The sequence below is a fragment of the Pan paniscus genome, chromosome 2 (assembly GCF_029289425.2).
Source record: "Pan paniscus chromosome 2, NHGRI_mPanPan1-v2.0_pri, whole genome shotgun sequence".
NCBI classification, from domain to species: Eukaryota; Metazoa; Chordata; class Mammalia; order Primates; family Hominidae; genus Pan; species Pan paniscus.
In genome coordinates, this window is record NC_085926.1 from 10,096,719 (window position 1) to 10,109,014 (window position 12,296).

The window sequence follows — 12,296 nt, forward strand, 5'->3', positions numbered from 1 at the left end:
TTTGTGCAGAGAAATTATGGAGACTGGTGCTAACATAGTTCTGCCGATTAAAATCATGTCTCCTATTGTAAGAACCCACTTCATTTGAGATGAGATATATCTGATCTTTCTGGAGGATTGACTTGATCTTGATCTTCTTTCCTTTTTTTTTTTTTTGAAACGGAGTCTCACTCTGTTGCTCAGGCTGGAGTGCGGTGGCACGATCTCAGCTCACTGCAACCTCCACCTCCCAGGTTCAAACAATTCTCCTGTCTCAGCCTCCTGTATAGGTGGGACTACAGGCACACGCCACCATGCCTGGCTAATCTTTGTATTTTTTAGTAGAGACAGGGTTTCACCATATTGACCAGGCTGGTCTTGAACTCCTGACCTCGTGATCTACCCGCCTCGGCCTCCCAAAGTGGTACGATTACAGGCGTGAGCCACCATGCCCGGCCAACTTCAATTTCTTGTCAGTGCCCAAAGAAAGTCAAAAGGAATGTTTTGGCTGCTTTTAAAATTTTTTTGATTGGTGTAATAGTATAAGACCAAAAAAAAAAAAAAGCCGGGCACGGTGGCTCGCGCCTGTAATCCCAGCACTTTGGGAGGCTGAGGTGGGTGGATCAGGAGATCCAGGAGATCCAGGAGATCAGGAGATCGAGACCATCCTGGCTAACACAGTGAAACCCCATCTCTACTAAAAAATACAAAAAATTAGCTGGGTTTGGTGGCGGGCGCCTGTAGTCCCAGCTACTCGGGAGGCTGAGGCAGGAGAATGGTGTGAACCCGGGAGGTGGAGCTTGCAGTGAGCCAAGATCGTGCCACTGCACTCCAGACTGGGCAACAGAGCGAGACTCCGTCTCAAAAAAAAAAAAGACCAAAATAAAATAAAATAAAAAAGCAGCATCAAACTCATGTTAACTTTGTATATGTAATGTTTATTTCCATTTTCTGAGTTATACCTAACCTAGTTACAAGAACGCTACAAAGGCCAGGTACGGTGGGTCACCGCTGTAATCCCAACACTTTGGGAGGCCGAGGCCAAGGCATTGCTTGAGTCCAGGAGTTCAAGACCAGCTTGGGCAATGTGGTGAAACTCCATCTCTACTAAAAAAAAAAAAAATACAAAAATTAATGGCCAGGTGCAGTGGCTCATGCCTGTAATCCCAGCACTTTGGGAGGCTGAGGTGGGCAGATCACCTGAGGTCGGGAGTTCGAGACCAGCCCGACCAGCCTGGAGAAACCCTGTCTGTACTAAAAACACAAAATTAGCTGGGCGTGGTGGCACATGCCTGTAATCCCAGCTACTAGGGAGGCTGAGGCAGAAGAATTGCTTGAACCTGGGAGGCAGAGGTTGCGGTGAGCCGAGATGGCGCCACTGCACTCCAGCCTGGGCAACGAGCAAAACTCCATCTCAAAAAAAAATAATACAAAAATTAGCCAGATATGGTGGCCCGCACCTGTAGTCTCAGCTACTCAGGAGGCTGAGGCAGGAGAATCACTTGAGCCTGGGAGTTTGAGGCTGCAGTGAGCCAAGACCATGCTACTGTATTCTAGCCGTGATGACAGAATGAAACCCTGTCTCCAAAAACCAAAAAAAATGCTACAAAATTACATTAGGAGGACATTTCAGCTAAAATGGAGACTCATGAGTTCCATGTAGCCTACCAGAAAGCCTAGCTTCAGTGCTGCTACCAAGATCTTTCTTGCCAGGCTGTAAGTATTGTTTAATATCAGTATTTCTACCCACTTTTGTACACTCTAGTGGTATTAGGGTGTGGTTAGTTAGGGTTTTTTTTCTTATTTTCATTGTTTTGGTCGGGGGAGGTTTTAAACTAATCCTTGACCTATATATGTAGATTTTTGACATCCCCTGGTACATAGAAATCCATACATCTTTCTCCTCTACACCCCTTTTCCCCCCAATTCATTGTGGTCGTAGGTGTTTATGTGAGTTCACACTAGGCTCATTGGTTTATATCATTTGTTTAATGGTTATCACATGTACATGTCAATGCTAGTTTGACTCTAAATGGTTCAACCTTACAATGGGAATGTTCTTCCTTGTTCTCTATCATTGGTCCTTTTTTGGAGGAGAAGGGATGAAAGGGGCTCCTGAATCATCACTGCTTGAAACAAAAGCAAGATGGCTGGGACAATGTCACAGTTTCATTTACATGGACAGGTTTCTGTAAGCTTTAGGTACATACCAAAGGGCATGGTGTGAATAAATGGGGATCAAATGAGGACCCTTTACTTGGAGTGCTGCAAGGCAAAGGTGCACTTTTTATAAGTTGCATACAGCAAGAGGATAGAGCGCAGCATCTGTTTGCACATAGTGACTGTCATCTGAATCTGAGGCTCCTTCAGTCCAATGGGCCACTGGTGCTCCCTGCTAATGATTTTGCAAAAGGCTGACTTGTCTGAAACTCTGAAAGTCCCGGTCCACTTTGGTGGCTGAGCTGTGATAACCCTGCCAAAGACAGAATCTACTCCACTGAGGCGGATGGGCTGGGGCTTCCTGACCAGTCCTTTGTTGTTCATCGTGCGCAACTCTGATGTGTGGCAGGGTAACTTGGGACTCACTCCAGATTCCAGGAATGGGCTGTCTAGGACTAGAGTGACCTCTTGAAAGCACAGCTGCACTTCAAGGTCGGACGGTGTGTGTGGGAAGCAGGGGGAGGCCTTGAATGGGTGCTTGGAGGAAGGTGTAGGTGTCGTGTGCCGCAGCCATTGGAAACTCTCATCCAGTGGGGTCCATGGTGACCAGAGCTGGTATCCTGCCATTGACAGTCCTAAAGGAGGGAAATCAGAGCATGGAATTTCCCTGACATGCTTTTCATGAGAGCATGGCCTTTCAAATTCCCATCTCTGTCTCACTATAGACATAAACTTGTTCTATAGTTCCCATGAATAGATTCCAACAGGTGTTAGGATATTAGTAATTCTTTTATTTTATTTTTTCTTTTTTGAGACAAGAGTCTCGCTCTGTCACTCAGGCTGGAGTGCAGTGGAGCGATCTTGGCTCACTGTATTTTTTTGTAGTGACAGAGTTTTGCCATGTTGGCCAGGCTGCTCTCCAACTCCTGACCTCAGGTGATCCACCCGCCTCGACCTCCCAAAGTGCTGGGATTACAGGCGTGACCCACTTCGCCCAGCCTAGGTATTAGTAATTCTAATAAAGGGAAGTAGGGAATGATTACAAGAATTGATCTGGCAACTGCTATGTGTACTAAAACTTTATATTAAACTTTTTCACAAGCCTTTGGAAGTAGGTCCTAACCCATTTTATAGATGAGGCAATGGATTTGTCTGAAATGAATATAGGTCCACTGTTAGGACCTATGCTGTGTTGTTAGCTGCTAATGACAGAGTCTTTATCTTCTGAGGTGACAGAAGCTTCTGGGACTTCATGATGAGACCTTATTACTTGAGATTAGAAGAAGCTCAGAAAAGTCATGTCTTAAAAATATTTGTGGCTGGACACAGTGGCTCATGCCTATAATCCCAGCACTTTGGGAGGCTGAGGCAGGTGGATCACTTGAGGTCAGAGTTCCAGACCAGCCTGGCCAACATGGTGAAACCCTGTCTCTACTAAAAATACAAAAATTAGCCGGGCGTGGTGGCGCATGCCTGTAGTCCCAGCTCCGTGGGGAGGCTGAGGTGTGAGAATTGCTTTAACCCAGGAGGTGGAGGTTGCAGTGAGTCAAGATCGCACCAGTGCACTCCAGCCTGGGTGAAAGAGCAAGACTCCATCTAAATATATATATATATATATATATATATATATATAGTGAGGTTCGCGATGTATGAACCCTGTAGTAGCAGCTTCAGCATCATTTGGAAACTTGCAGAAATGCACATTTTTGGGCCCCACCTCAGACCAACAGGAACAAACTCCACGTGGGACCCAGCAATCTGCATTTATACAAGCCCTCTTGCATTGTCTATTTTGAGAATTTCTTATGCTATTCCTTTCAAACAACTCTAGCTTTCACTATTCATTACTGAGATCATCTCCTGGTCCCAAAGGCCTCTGCATTTTCTAGCACAAGGGAGCAACTTGCAGACCCCTGGGTTATTTATATACCACCTCAGAGGAGCTACACCAGGCTGGGAGAAAACACTTCCAAAGTCCAGTCAAAAAATTGTTAAAGATTTTTGTTTTTCTAGGTGTGGGTGTGGTTTTAAATTTGTTTTTCTGATTTGTTTGTTTTCCATCTATGGAAGACCTACTGGTTCCATAAGACCTTAATTTTCTTTTTCCTTTGAAGATTAAAAAGGGCTGTGAGGATATTGCTAACTGAAAATTTATGCAAGTAAAATTAGAATTTTCCATCATTCTCCTTCAACATTGCCAGTATATAAGAAGTTTTACTAAATTCAGAAGCTAATTTTTTTTAGCACGTACCTATTTTGTTAGTAGGCATAGCAGGTCCCTTTTCTTTCTAGCCAAGTGTATTTCTCTGCCCCTTCTTCTCCCACAGAAGATAGCAGCAGATCTCATCCTATCCAGTAATTGCCCCAGAAATACTGTGAAAATTTTGACACCTTCGCCGCCGTTTGTGAGATAGAAAAGTTCGTTTTAAAAAAAGAACTGTTGGCCGGGCACAGTGGCTCACACCTGTAATCCCAGCACTTTGGGAGGCCGAGGTGGGTGGATCACTTGAGGTCAGGAGTTCAAGACCAGCCTGGCCAACAGGGTGAAACCCCGTCTCTACTAAAAATACAAAAATTAGCCAGGCGTGGTGGTGGGTGCCTGTAATCCCGGGTACTCAGGAGGCCGAAGCAGGAGAATCACTTGAACAGAGGCTGCGGTGAGCCGGGATCAAGCCATTGAACTCCAGCTTGGGTGACAGAGGGAGACTCCGTCTCAAAAAAGAAAACAAGTTGGTGACATTTCAGACCAGAAGACCTGCTCCTGACAATGGTTAGTATAGGGGGATTTGTTGATTTTCTCCAACTAGTATGTTTCTCATGATCTATGTAGGCTCTTTGCAAAGTACTAAGTGTTCAAATATCTGGGCTGCCTTAGAATGAGAAAGGGACACCCAAGGGACAGTTATCTATTCCAAACACCCTGTGAAAGGCTTCTGGTGCTTGATATCTTGACCTTCAGAGCACACATCCAAGAGAGGGACTACTGTGGTACACCACCATGGCAAGGCGGGCAGAGGGTATGAATGCTGTCAAGCATATTTTTAATCCCATAATATGGGATTTAAAAAAGTATTTAATCCCAGGATCCTTTTCTTTCTTTTTTTTTTTTTTTTTTTTTGAGACAGAGTCTAGCTCTGTCGCCCAGTCTGGAGTGCAGTGGCGCGATCTCGGCTCACTGCAAGCTCCGCCTCCCGGGTTCACGCCATTCTCAGCCTCAGCCTCCCGTAGCTGGGACTACAGGCGCCCACCATCACGCCCGGCTAATTTTTTTGTATTTTCAGTAGAGACAGGGTTTCACCGTGTTAGCCAGGATGGTCTCGATCTCCTGACCTCGTGATCCGCCCGTCTCGGCCTCCCAAAGTGCTGGGATTACAGGCGTGAGCCACCAGGCCCGGGCCCCCCGGATCCTTTTCTTGCCACATCTTCTAAGAGGAAGTAGAGGTAGAAGTAAAAGTCTTTGTCAAATGTCCAGCCTAGGTCGCGGCGCGTGGCTCAGGCCTGCAATCGCAGCACTTTGGGAGGCCAAGGCGGGCCAATCACTTGAGGTCAGGAGTCAGCCTAAATATTCGGCAGAACCAACATGGGACGAGAGCGCTTCTAAACCTAGGTCCCTGCACCTCTTCGCACAAAGTTTAAAGATGGTTCACCCCATCCCCACCGCCCAGAAGTCACTGTCAACCACTCCAGAAGGGCTTGAACCTACAAAGTCTGCTCAAGCTGCTCAATAGCTCCCAGATATGGAACACCTGATTCTCCTGGCCAAAAAGGTTTCCCCTTCACACCCCACTTCCCATTCCAAGGAACCCCATCTCTTGATTTCCCCACCTGGGAAACAGGGCGTTAGCGCCAAAGTGCAGCTGAGGTCCTGAACTATAAACGGAGATCCCGAGGGTCTGGAGCTGCCGAGAGTGCGAGAGGCTCCCACTCCCCGCCGGAAGAAGGGGCTTGGGCCTCCTGGGTCCCTATCCGGGGGCGGGGACCAGAAGGTTCTGGCTGAGGCGGACGATGCGGTGGGAACCCGGGCCCAGTCCCACCATCCGGGCCCGGGGCTCACCTGCTGAACTCTGAGGGTCTCACGCTCCAAAGTGGCGGCCGCTGTTCGTGGCGCCTGGCAACCGCCTTTGTGACCCAGGACGGCAGGGCAGCCCGAGCCGCGGCGGGGATGGGGGCTCGAGGCGCCCTGCTGGGAGGCGTCAGGGCCACACTCCCCGCCCCCACCTCATTGGAATGCCTTGTCCAGGACTTGGCCTTCAGGAGGGCTGGTCCGAATCCTGTCCCCTCCATTGTCCTCCTCCCTACCGTGCCACACCTGTGTACCTGTGTGCCTTTGATCAAGCCACAGAGGACAGGCGACCCCTACTTCAATGGCCGTGGTCAGAGGCCTGCATAAAAGTCCCAGGACCTGTAGTTAGTGTTAAAAGTTAGTCCCAACTCATCACACTCTGCTCAGTGGGTGCTCAGGCAGAGTGACCCAGAGCTCTGTCAGGTTTTGTTGCTCTATTTGAATGATCCCAGTGGCAAAGAAAGAGAATTAATAAATGTTCACCTGTCAAGAGCAGGAGGAAACGCACGTCTTTCCTTGATTTCCTGACAGAAAACCTTTCTCAGCCTTGCGTTAAACCTGAGAGTACCTGTAATCCCAGCTATCTAGGTGGCTGAGACGGGTAGACTGCTTGAGCCCAGGAGTTCAAGACCAGTCTGAGCAACGTAGTGAGATTCCCGGCTCAAAAAGAAAACAAAAAAATCTCAAAAAGAATGATTTTGTCTCATTCTTATAATGCAGAAATACACTTTCGCCATATTAGTGAAGGAGTGATTTGACAACTTTGTAATCATCACTTAAAATAATGACCCTGGATGGCTGAGGGAAGGGAGGAGTCTACCCAGCTGATGTCTGTATTCCCAGTACCTGGCTATTGCCGTGTCTGGCAGTGTGCAGTATTTGTGGGAGGAAGTAACTAATGGCCTACTTGGCCTTCCCTTGTACACCCAGAATTGCCCTTGCATTGTACAAACTATAGAACACACACCACAAATAAGACTTGTCACCTTTGTTCTGGTTTTTTGGGTAAAGCTGATGGAGAAAGACTGAGGGTCTGAGAATAGAGTCAGGCAAGATCCTGATTAGAAGACACACACCCACTGTGTGTACATGTGCACCTTTTGGAAGAAGAGGTAAGTGAAGAAGAGTCTGGAGGGCATGTCGGGTCAGAACATGAAGAGAGAGGCACAGAATAGTGAGACTTGGAAGAGACACAAATGATTTTGAATTACAAAACTTTTTTCCCCAGTTAGTTCATTTTTATTTCCCTCTTTTTTTTTCTTTCTTTTTTTGAGATGGAGTCTCACCGTGTCACCCAGGCTGGAGTGCAGTGGCTTGATCTTGGGTCACTGCAACATTCACCTCCTGGGTTCAAGCGATTCTCCTGTCTCAGCCTCCCGAGTAGCTGGGATTACAGGCGCGTGCCACCAGGCCCAGCTAATTTTTGTGTTTTTAGTAGAGACGGGGTTTCACCATGTTGGCCAGGCAGGTCTCGAACTCCTGACCTCGTGACCTGTGCACCTCGGCCTCCCAAAGTGGTGGGATTACAGGCGTGAGCCACCACACTGGCTTTATTTCCCTCTTGAATAAAAAAGACTTTTTTTTTTTGAGATGGAGTCTCACTCTGTCACCCAGACTGGAGTGCAGTGGCGTGATCTCCACTCATTGCAAGCTCCGCCTCCTGGGTTCACACCATTCTCCTGCCTCAGCCTCCTGAGTAGCTGGGACTACAGGCACCAGCCACCACGCCCGGCTAATTTTTTTGTATTTTTAGTAGAGACGGGGTTTCACTATGTTGGCGAGGATGGTCTCGAACTCCTGACCTCGTGATCCGCCCGCCTCGGCCTCCCAAAGTGCTGGGATTACAGGCTTGAGCCACCGTGCCCGGCCGACATTTTTATTTTAAAAGAAAACAGTCGTTTTCATTTAGGTTTTAATTGCACAGTGGTTTTTGTTTCGTTTTGTTTTTTAAATGAAAGTCCTCCATGCAAAATTGTATGTTTAAAAATTATTGGATAGATAGAGCTTCATACTGTTATAAGAATTTGGGCTGGGTGCAGTGGCTCACGCCTGTAATCCTAACACTTTGGGAGGCCGAGGCGGGTGGATCACCTGAGGTCACAAGTTCAAGACCAGCCTGGCCAACGTGGTGAAATCCCATCTCTACTAAAAATACAAAAATTAGCCGGGCGTGATGGTGGGCGCCTGTAATCCCAGCTACTCGGGAGGCTGAGGCAGGAGAATCGCTTGAACCCAGGAGGCGGAGGTTGCAGTGAGCCGAGATCGTGCCATTGCACTCCAGCCTGGGCGACAGAGCGATACTTCGTCTGGGAAAAAAAAAAAAAAGAATTTGTACAATAGTCCCCTGTGCAGTCTGCCCAGCTCTGAAGGATGTGTTCTCAGAAGTGCCATTCACCATCACCTCCAAGTCTGATAGCATGCTCCATATGGAAAACCAGAATGTGATCTGTATCATCCAGTGCTCAACATTCTGGTTGCAGTGTTCGTGGATTCTCATGACAATAGCCACATTTACTCTGCCAAAAGCTGATTCAATGCTTTCAAAGCAGGCAGCAACATTGCTATGGTGCACAAGCTGTATCTATCCTTAGATGTCTCAGCACATGTTACATTTATTGTGGCACAAACATGGTGTCACAAAGTGTTAGTAGGAATTTGAAATACTGACTTAACAGGGCCAGCTGTGCCAGTGATGGTCCAAGTGCATATGACTGCAAAAGAGGCTCAAATGAGCAGGCTTAATACAAGTGCTATATTTCTTCAAGCTTTGATTCCACGTTGATTCTTATACCTGAAGTCATCAATGAGATCCCCAAGTTCCATGAAGTGTATGACCAACTCAAAGTGAAGACAGGGGCTGGGCACGGTGGCTCATGCCTGTAATCCCAGCACTTTGGGAGCCTGAGGCAGGCGGATCAGTTGAGGTCAGGAATTTGAGACCAGTCTGGTCAACATGGCGAAACCCTGTCTCTACCAAAAAATACAAAAATTAGCCGGGCATGGTGACACATGCCTGTAATCCAAGCTATTCAAGAGGCTGAAGCAGGCAAATTGCTTGAACCCAGGAAGCAGAAGTTGCAGTGAGCCAAGATCGCGCCACTGCACTCCAGCCTGGGCAACAGAATGAGACTCTGTCTCAAAAAAAAAAAAAAAAAAAAGTAAAGACAGGGACCTGGTTTCCGTATGTTAACTGTAGCACTCCACTCCTTGTTGCATCAACAACATTTCCAAAGCTGGCTTCTGCAGCCCTGTGTCACTCATCAGAAACAATTCCTACAATGAAGAACTATCGGCCAGGCACGGTGGCTCATGCCTGTAATCCCAGCACTTTGGGAGGCAGAGGTGGGCGGATCACCTGAGGTCAGGAGTTCAAGACCAGCCTGACCCACATGGAGAAACCCCATCTCTACTAAAAATACAAAATTAGCCGGGCTTGGTGGCACATGCCTATAATCCCAGCTATTTGGGAAGGCTGAGGCAGGAGAATTGCTTGAACCTGGGAGGTAGAGGTTGCGGTGAGCCGAGATCATGCCATTGCACTCCAGCCTGGGCAACAAGAGCGAAACTCCGTCTCAAAAAAAAAAAAAAAAAAAAAAAAAAGAACTATCATGCTAGCAAACCCATAACTAGAGGACTGTCTGACAGCAAGCTCTGTAAAGCGTTTAGGAAAAGGCTCCTGAGGTCCAAAGGAACCATCTTCACTCAAGAACAGCATCATATCCTTGAGTCATCTAGAATTACAAGGGAGATTCTGGAACAGGTGTATAGAAAGTCAACCAAAAGGACAAGACTTGAGTCTGACCTGTCCATGGAAGATGTTCATTAAAAAAAAATTGTTCGATATAGTTTTCTGCTGTCTGCATAATAAGAAAATATAAACTGATCCTGAGTGCATGCTTTATGAAGAGCTAGGCATTGTGCTTAGTGTTTTATTTATACTTTCTCACATAATCCTCCAACAATCCTAATTCATCAGTGTTGTTATCCTTGAATTATACATAAAGAAACCAAAGCTCAGAGAGGTGAAATGACTCCTGGATGGTAGATTTAAGATTTCAAACCATGGTGCAATACCTTTATTTTTTATTTTATTTTTTTGAGACAGAGTTTTACCGTTGTCACCCAGGCTGTAGTGCAATGGTGCGATCTCGGCTCACTGCACCCTCCGCCTCCCAGGTTCAAGCAATTCTCCTGCCTCAGCCTCCCTAGTAGCTGGGATTATAGGCGCCCGCCACTACCCTCAGCTAATTTTTTTTTTTTTTTTTTGTATTTTTAGTAGAGACAGGGTTTCACCAAGTTGGCCAGGCTGGTCTCAAACTCCTGACCTCAGATGATCCACCTGCCTCGGCCTCCCAAAGTGCTGGGATTACAGGCATAAGCCACCATGCCCGGCCGATGCAATACCTTTAAAGGAAAAGCAGTTCTATCTGACTTTGTGATATCTAAGCAAAATGCCACTTCAACAGCATCACTTAGGATACAGGGCCTTGAGCAGCAGATAGCCTACTGCATGCTTAGGCTTCCCTAATTCTCTATATCTATTATTTATTTTAGAAATCATTTATATGTAGGCCGGGCGTGGTGGCTCATGCCTGTAATCCCAGCACTTTGGGAGGCCGACACAGGTGGATCACCTGAGGTCGGGAGTTCAAGACTAGCCTGACCAACATGGAGAAACCCCATCTCTAATAAAAATACAAAAAAAAAAAAAAATCAGCCAGGCGTGCTGGCACATGCCTGTAATCCCAGCTACTCGTGAGGCTGAGGCAGGAGAATCGCCTGAACCCGGGAGGCGGAGGTTGCGGTGAGCCAAGATGGCGCCATTGCACTCCAGCCTGGGCAACAAGAGCGAAACTCCGTCTGGAAAAAAAAAAAAATCATTTACATGTATTCATAGGAGAGCTCAGACAGACTTTAACCTGTTTTCAGAGCGGTATAGTGAAGAGATAATGAAGTCTGGAATCAGCTGGTTAGGGTCTACCTTTTAATCGGCTTTGTTACCTTGAACATCAGATTTCTGATTTTTTATTTTCAAATGAGAAACTTCTTCCTGGCTTCCTTCCACAGGGTTTGTGAGGGTCCAGTAAGGTAATAGCTATAAAAGCATCTTTATAGGTTATAAAATTCTCTACTGGGGTAAATAACTGTTAGTAATGGTTTCTTCCCAGTTAATGCTAATACTGGTAGTAATCTGACTCTTCAGCCACTTTTTTTTTTTTTTTTGAGACAGGGTCTCACTCTGTCACCCAGGCTTGAGTGCAAGAGTGCAATCACTGCTCACTACAGCCTCGACCTCCCTCGGCTCAGGTGATCCTCCCACTTCAGCCTCCCAAGTAGCTGGGATTACAGGCACATGCCACCATGCCTGACTAATTTTTCTATTTTTTGCAGAGACAGGGTTTCACTGTGTTGGCCAGGCTGGTCTCAAACTCCTGGCCCCAAGCAATATGCCCGCCTTAGGCTCCCAAAGTGCTGGGATTAACAGATGTGAGCCACCACACCCAGCCACTGAGCCACATTTTTTCTTTTTAATAAAAAGCATTTACTGGCTGGGCACAGTGGCTCACGCCTGTAATCCCAACACTTTGGGAGGCTGAGGCAGGTAGATCATCTGAGGTCAGGAGTTTGAGACCAGCCTGACCAACATGGTGAAACCCCATCTCTAGTAAAAAAAAAAAAAAAAAAAAAATTAGCTGTGTGTGGTGGTGTGCGCCTGTAGTCCCAGCTACCTGAGAAGCTGAGGCAGGAGAATTGCTTGAACCCGGGAGGCAGAGGTTGCAGTGAGCCGAGATCGAGCCACTGCACTCCAGCCAGAGCAACAGAACAAGACTGTCTCAAAAAAAAGATCATTTACTGCATGCCAGATTGTAAGTATTCCCTGAAATGAGAATAAAGTTGTTCATATTCCACTACCTTAGCAAAGCAGATAGTGACTTTTTTTGTAGATCCTTCTTGTCCTCAAACATACATTTTTCCATAGTTGCAATTAAAGAAAAATGTGGGCCAGGCAGGGTGGCTCATGTCTGTAATCCCAGCACTTTGGGAGGCCGAGGTGGGCAGATCACTTGAGGTCAGGAGTTGGAGACCAGCCTGA

At 46.9% G+C, this 12,296-nt stretch overlaps 1 protein-coding gene across 1 annotated transcript; it reads right to left on the reverse strand.

Annotated features, from left to right (window-relative positions):
- Positions 1 to 69: 69 nt before the first annotated feature.
- Positions 70 to 6,503, reverse strand: FANCD2OS (FANCD2 opposite strand). Its single transcript, XM_003826293.4, has 2 exons — positions 5,965 to 6,503; positions 70 to 2,774 (listed from the first exon to the last, which is right to left on the reverse strand). The coding sequence occupies exon 2, from the start codon at positions 2,764 to 2,766 to the stop codon at positions 2,233 to 2,235; it is 534 nt and encodes a 177-aa protein (XP_003826341.1). The 5' UTR covers positions 2,767 to 2,774; positions 5,965 to 6,503; the 3' UTR covers positions 70 to 2,232.
- Positions 6,504 to 12,296: the final 5,793 nt, after the last annotated feature.

Coding starts and splice junctions, on each gene's coding strand:
- FANCD2OS (XM_003826293.4), bottom strand. CDS start 2,766: ATGGCAGGATACCAGCTCTGGTCACCATGGACCCCACTGGATGAGAGT.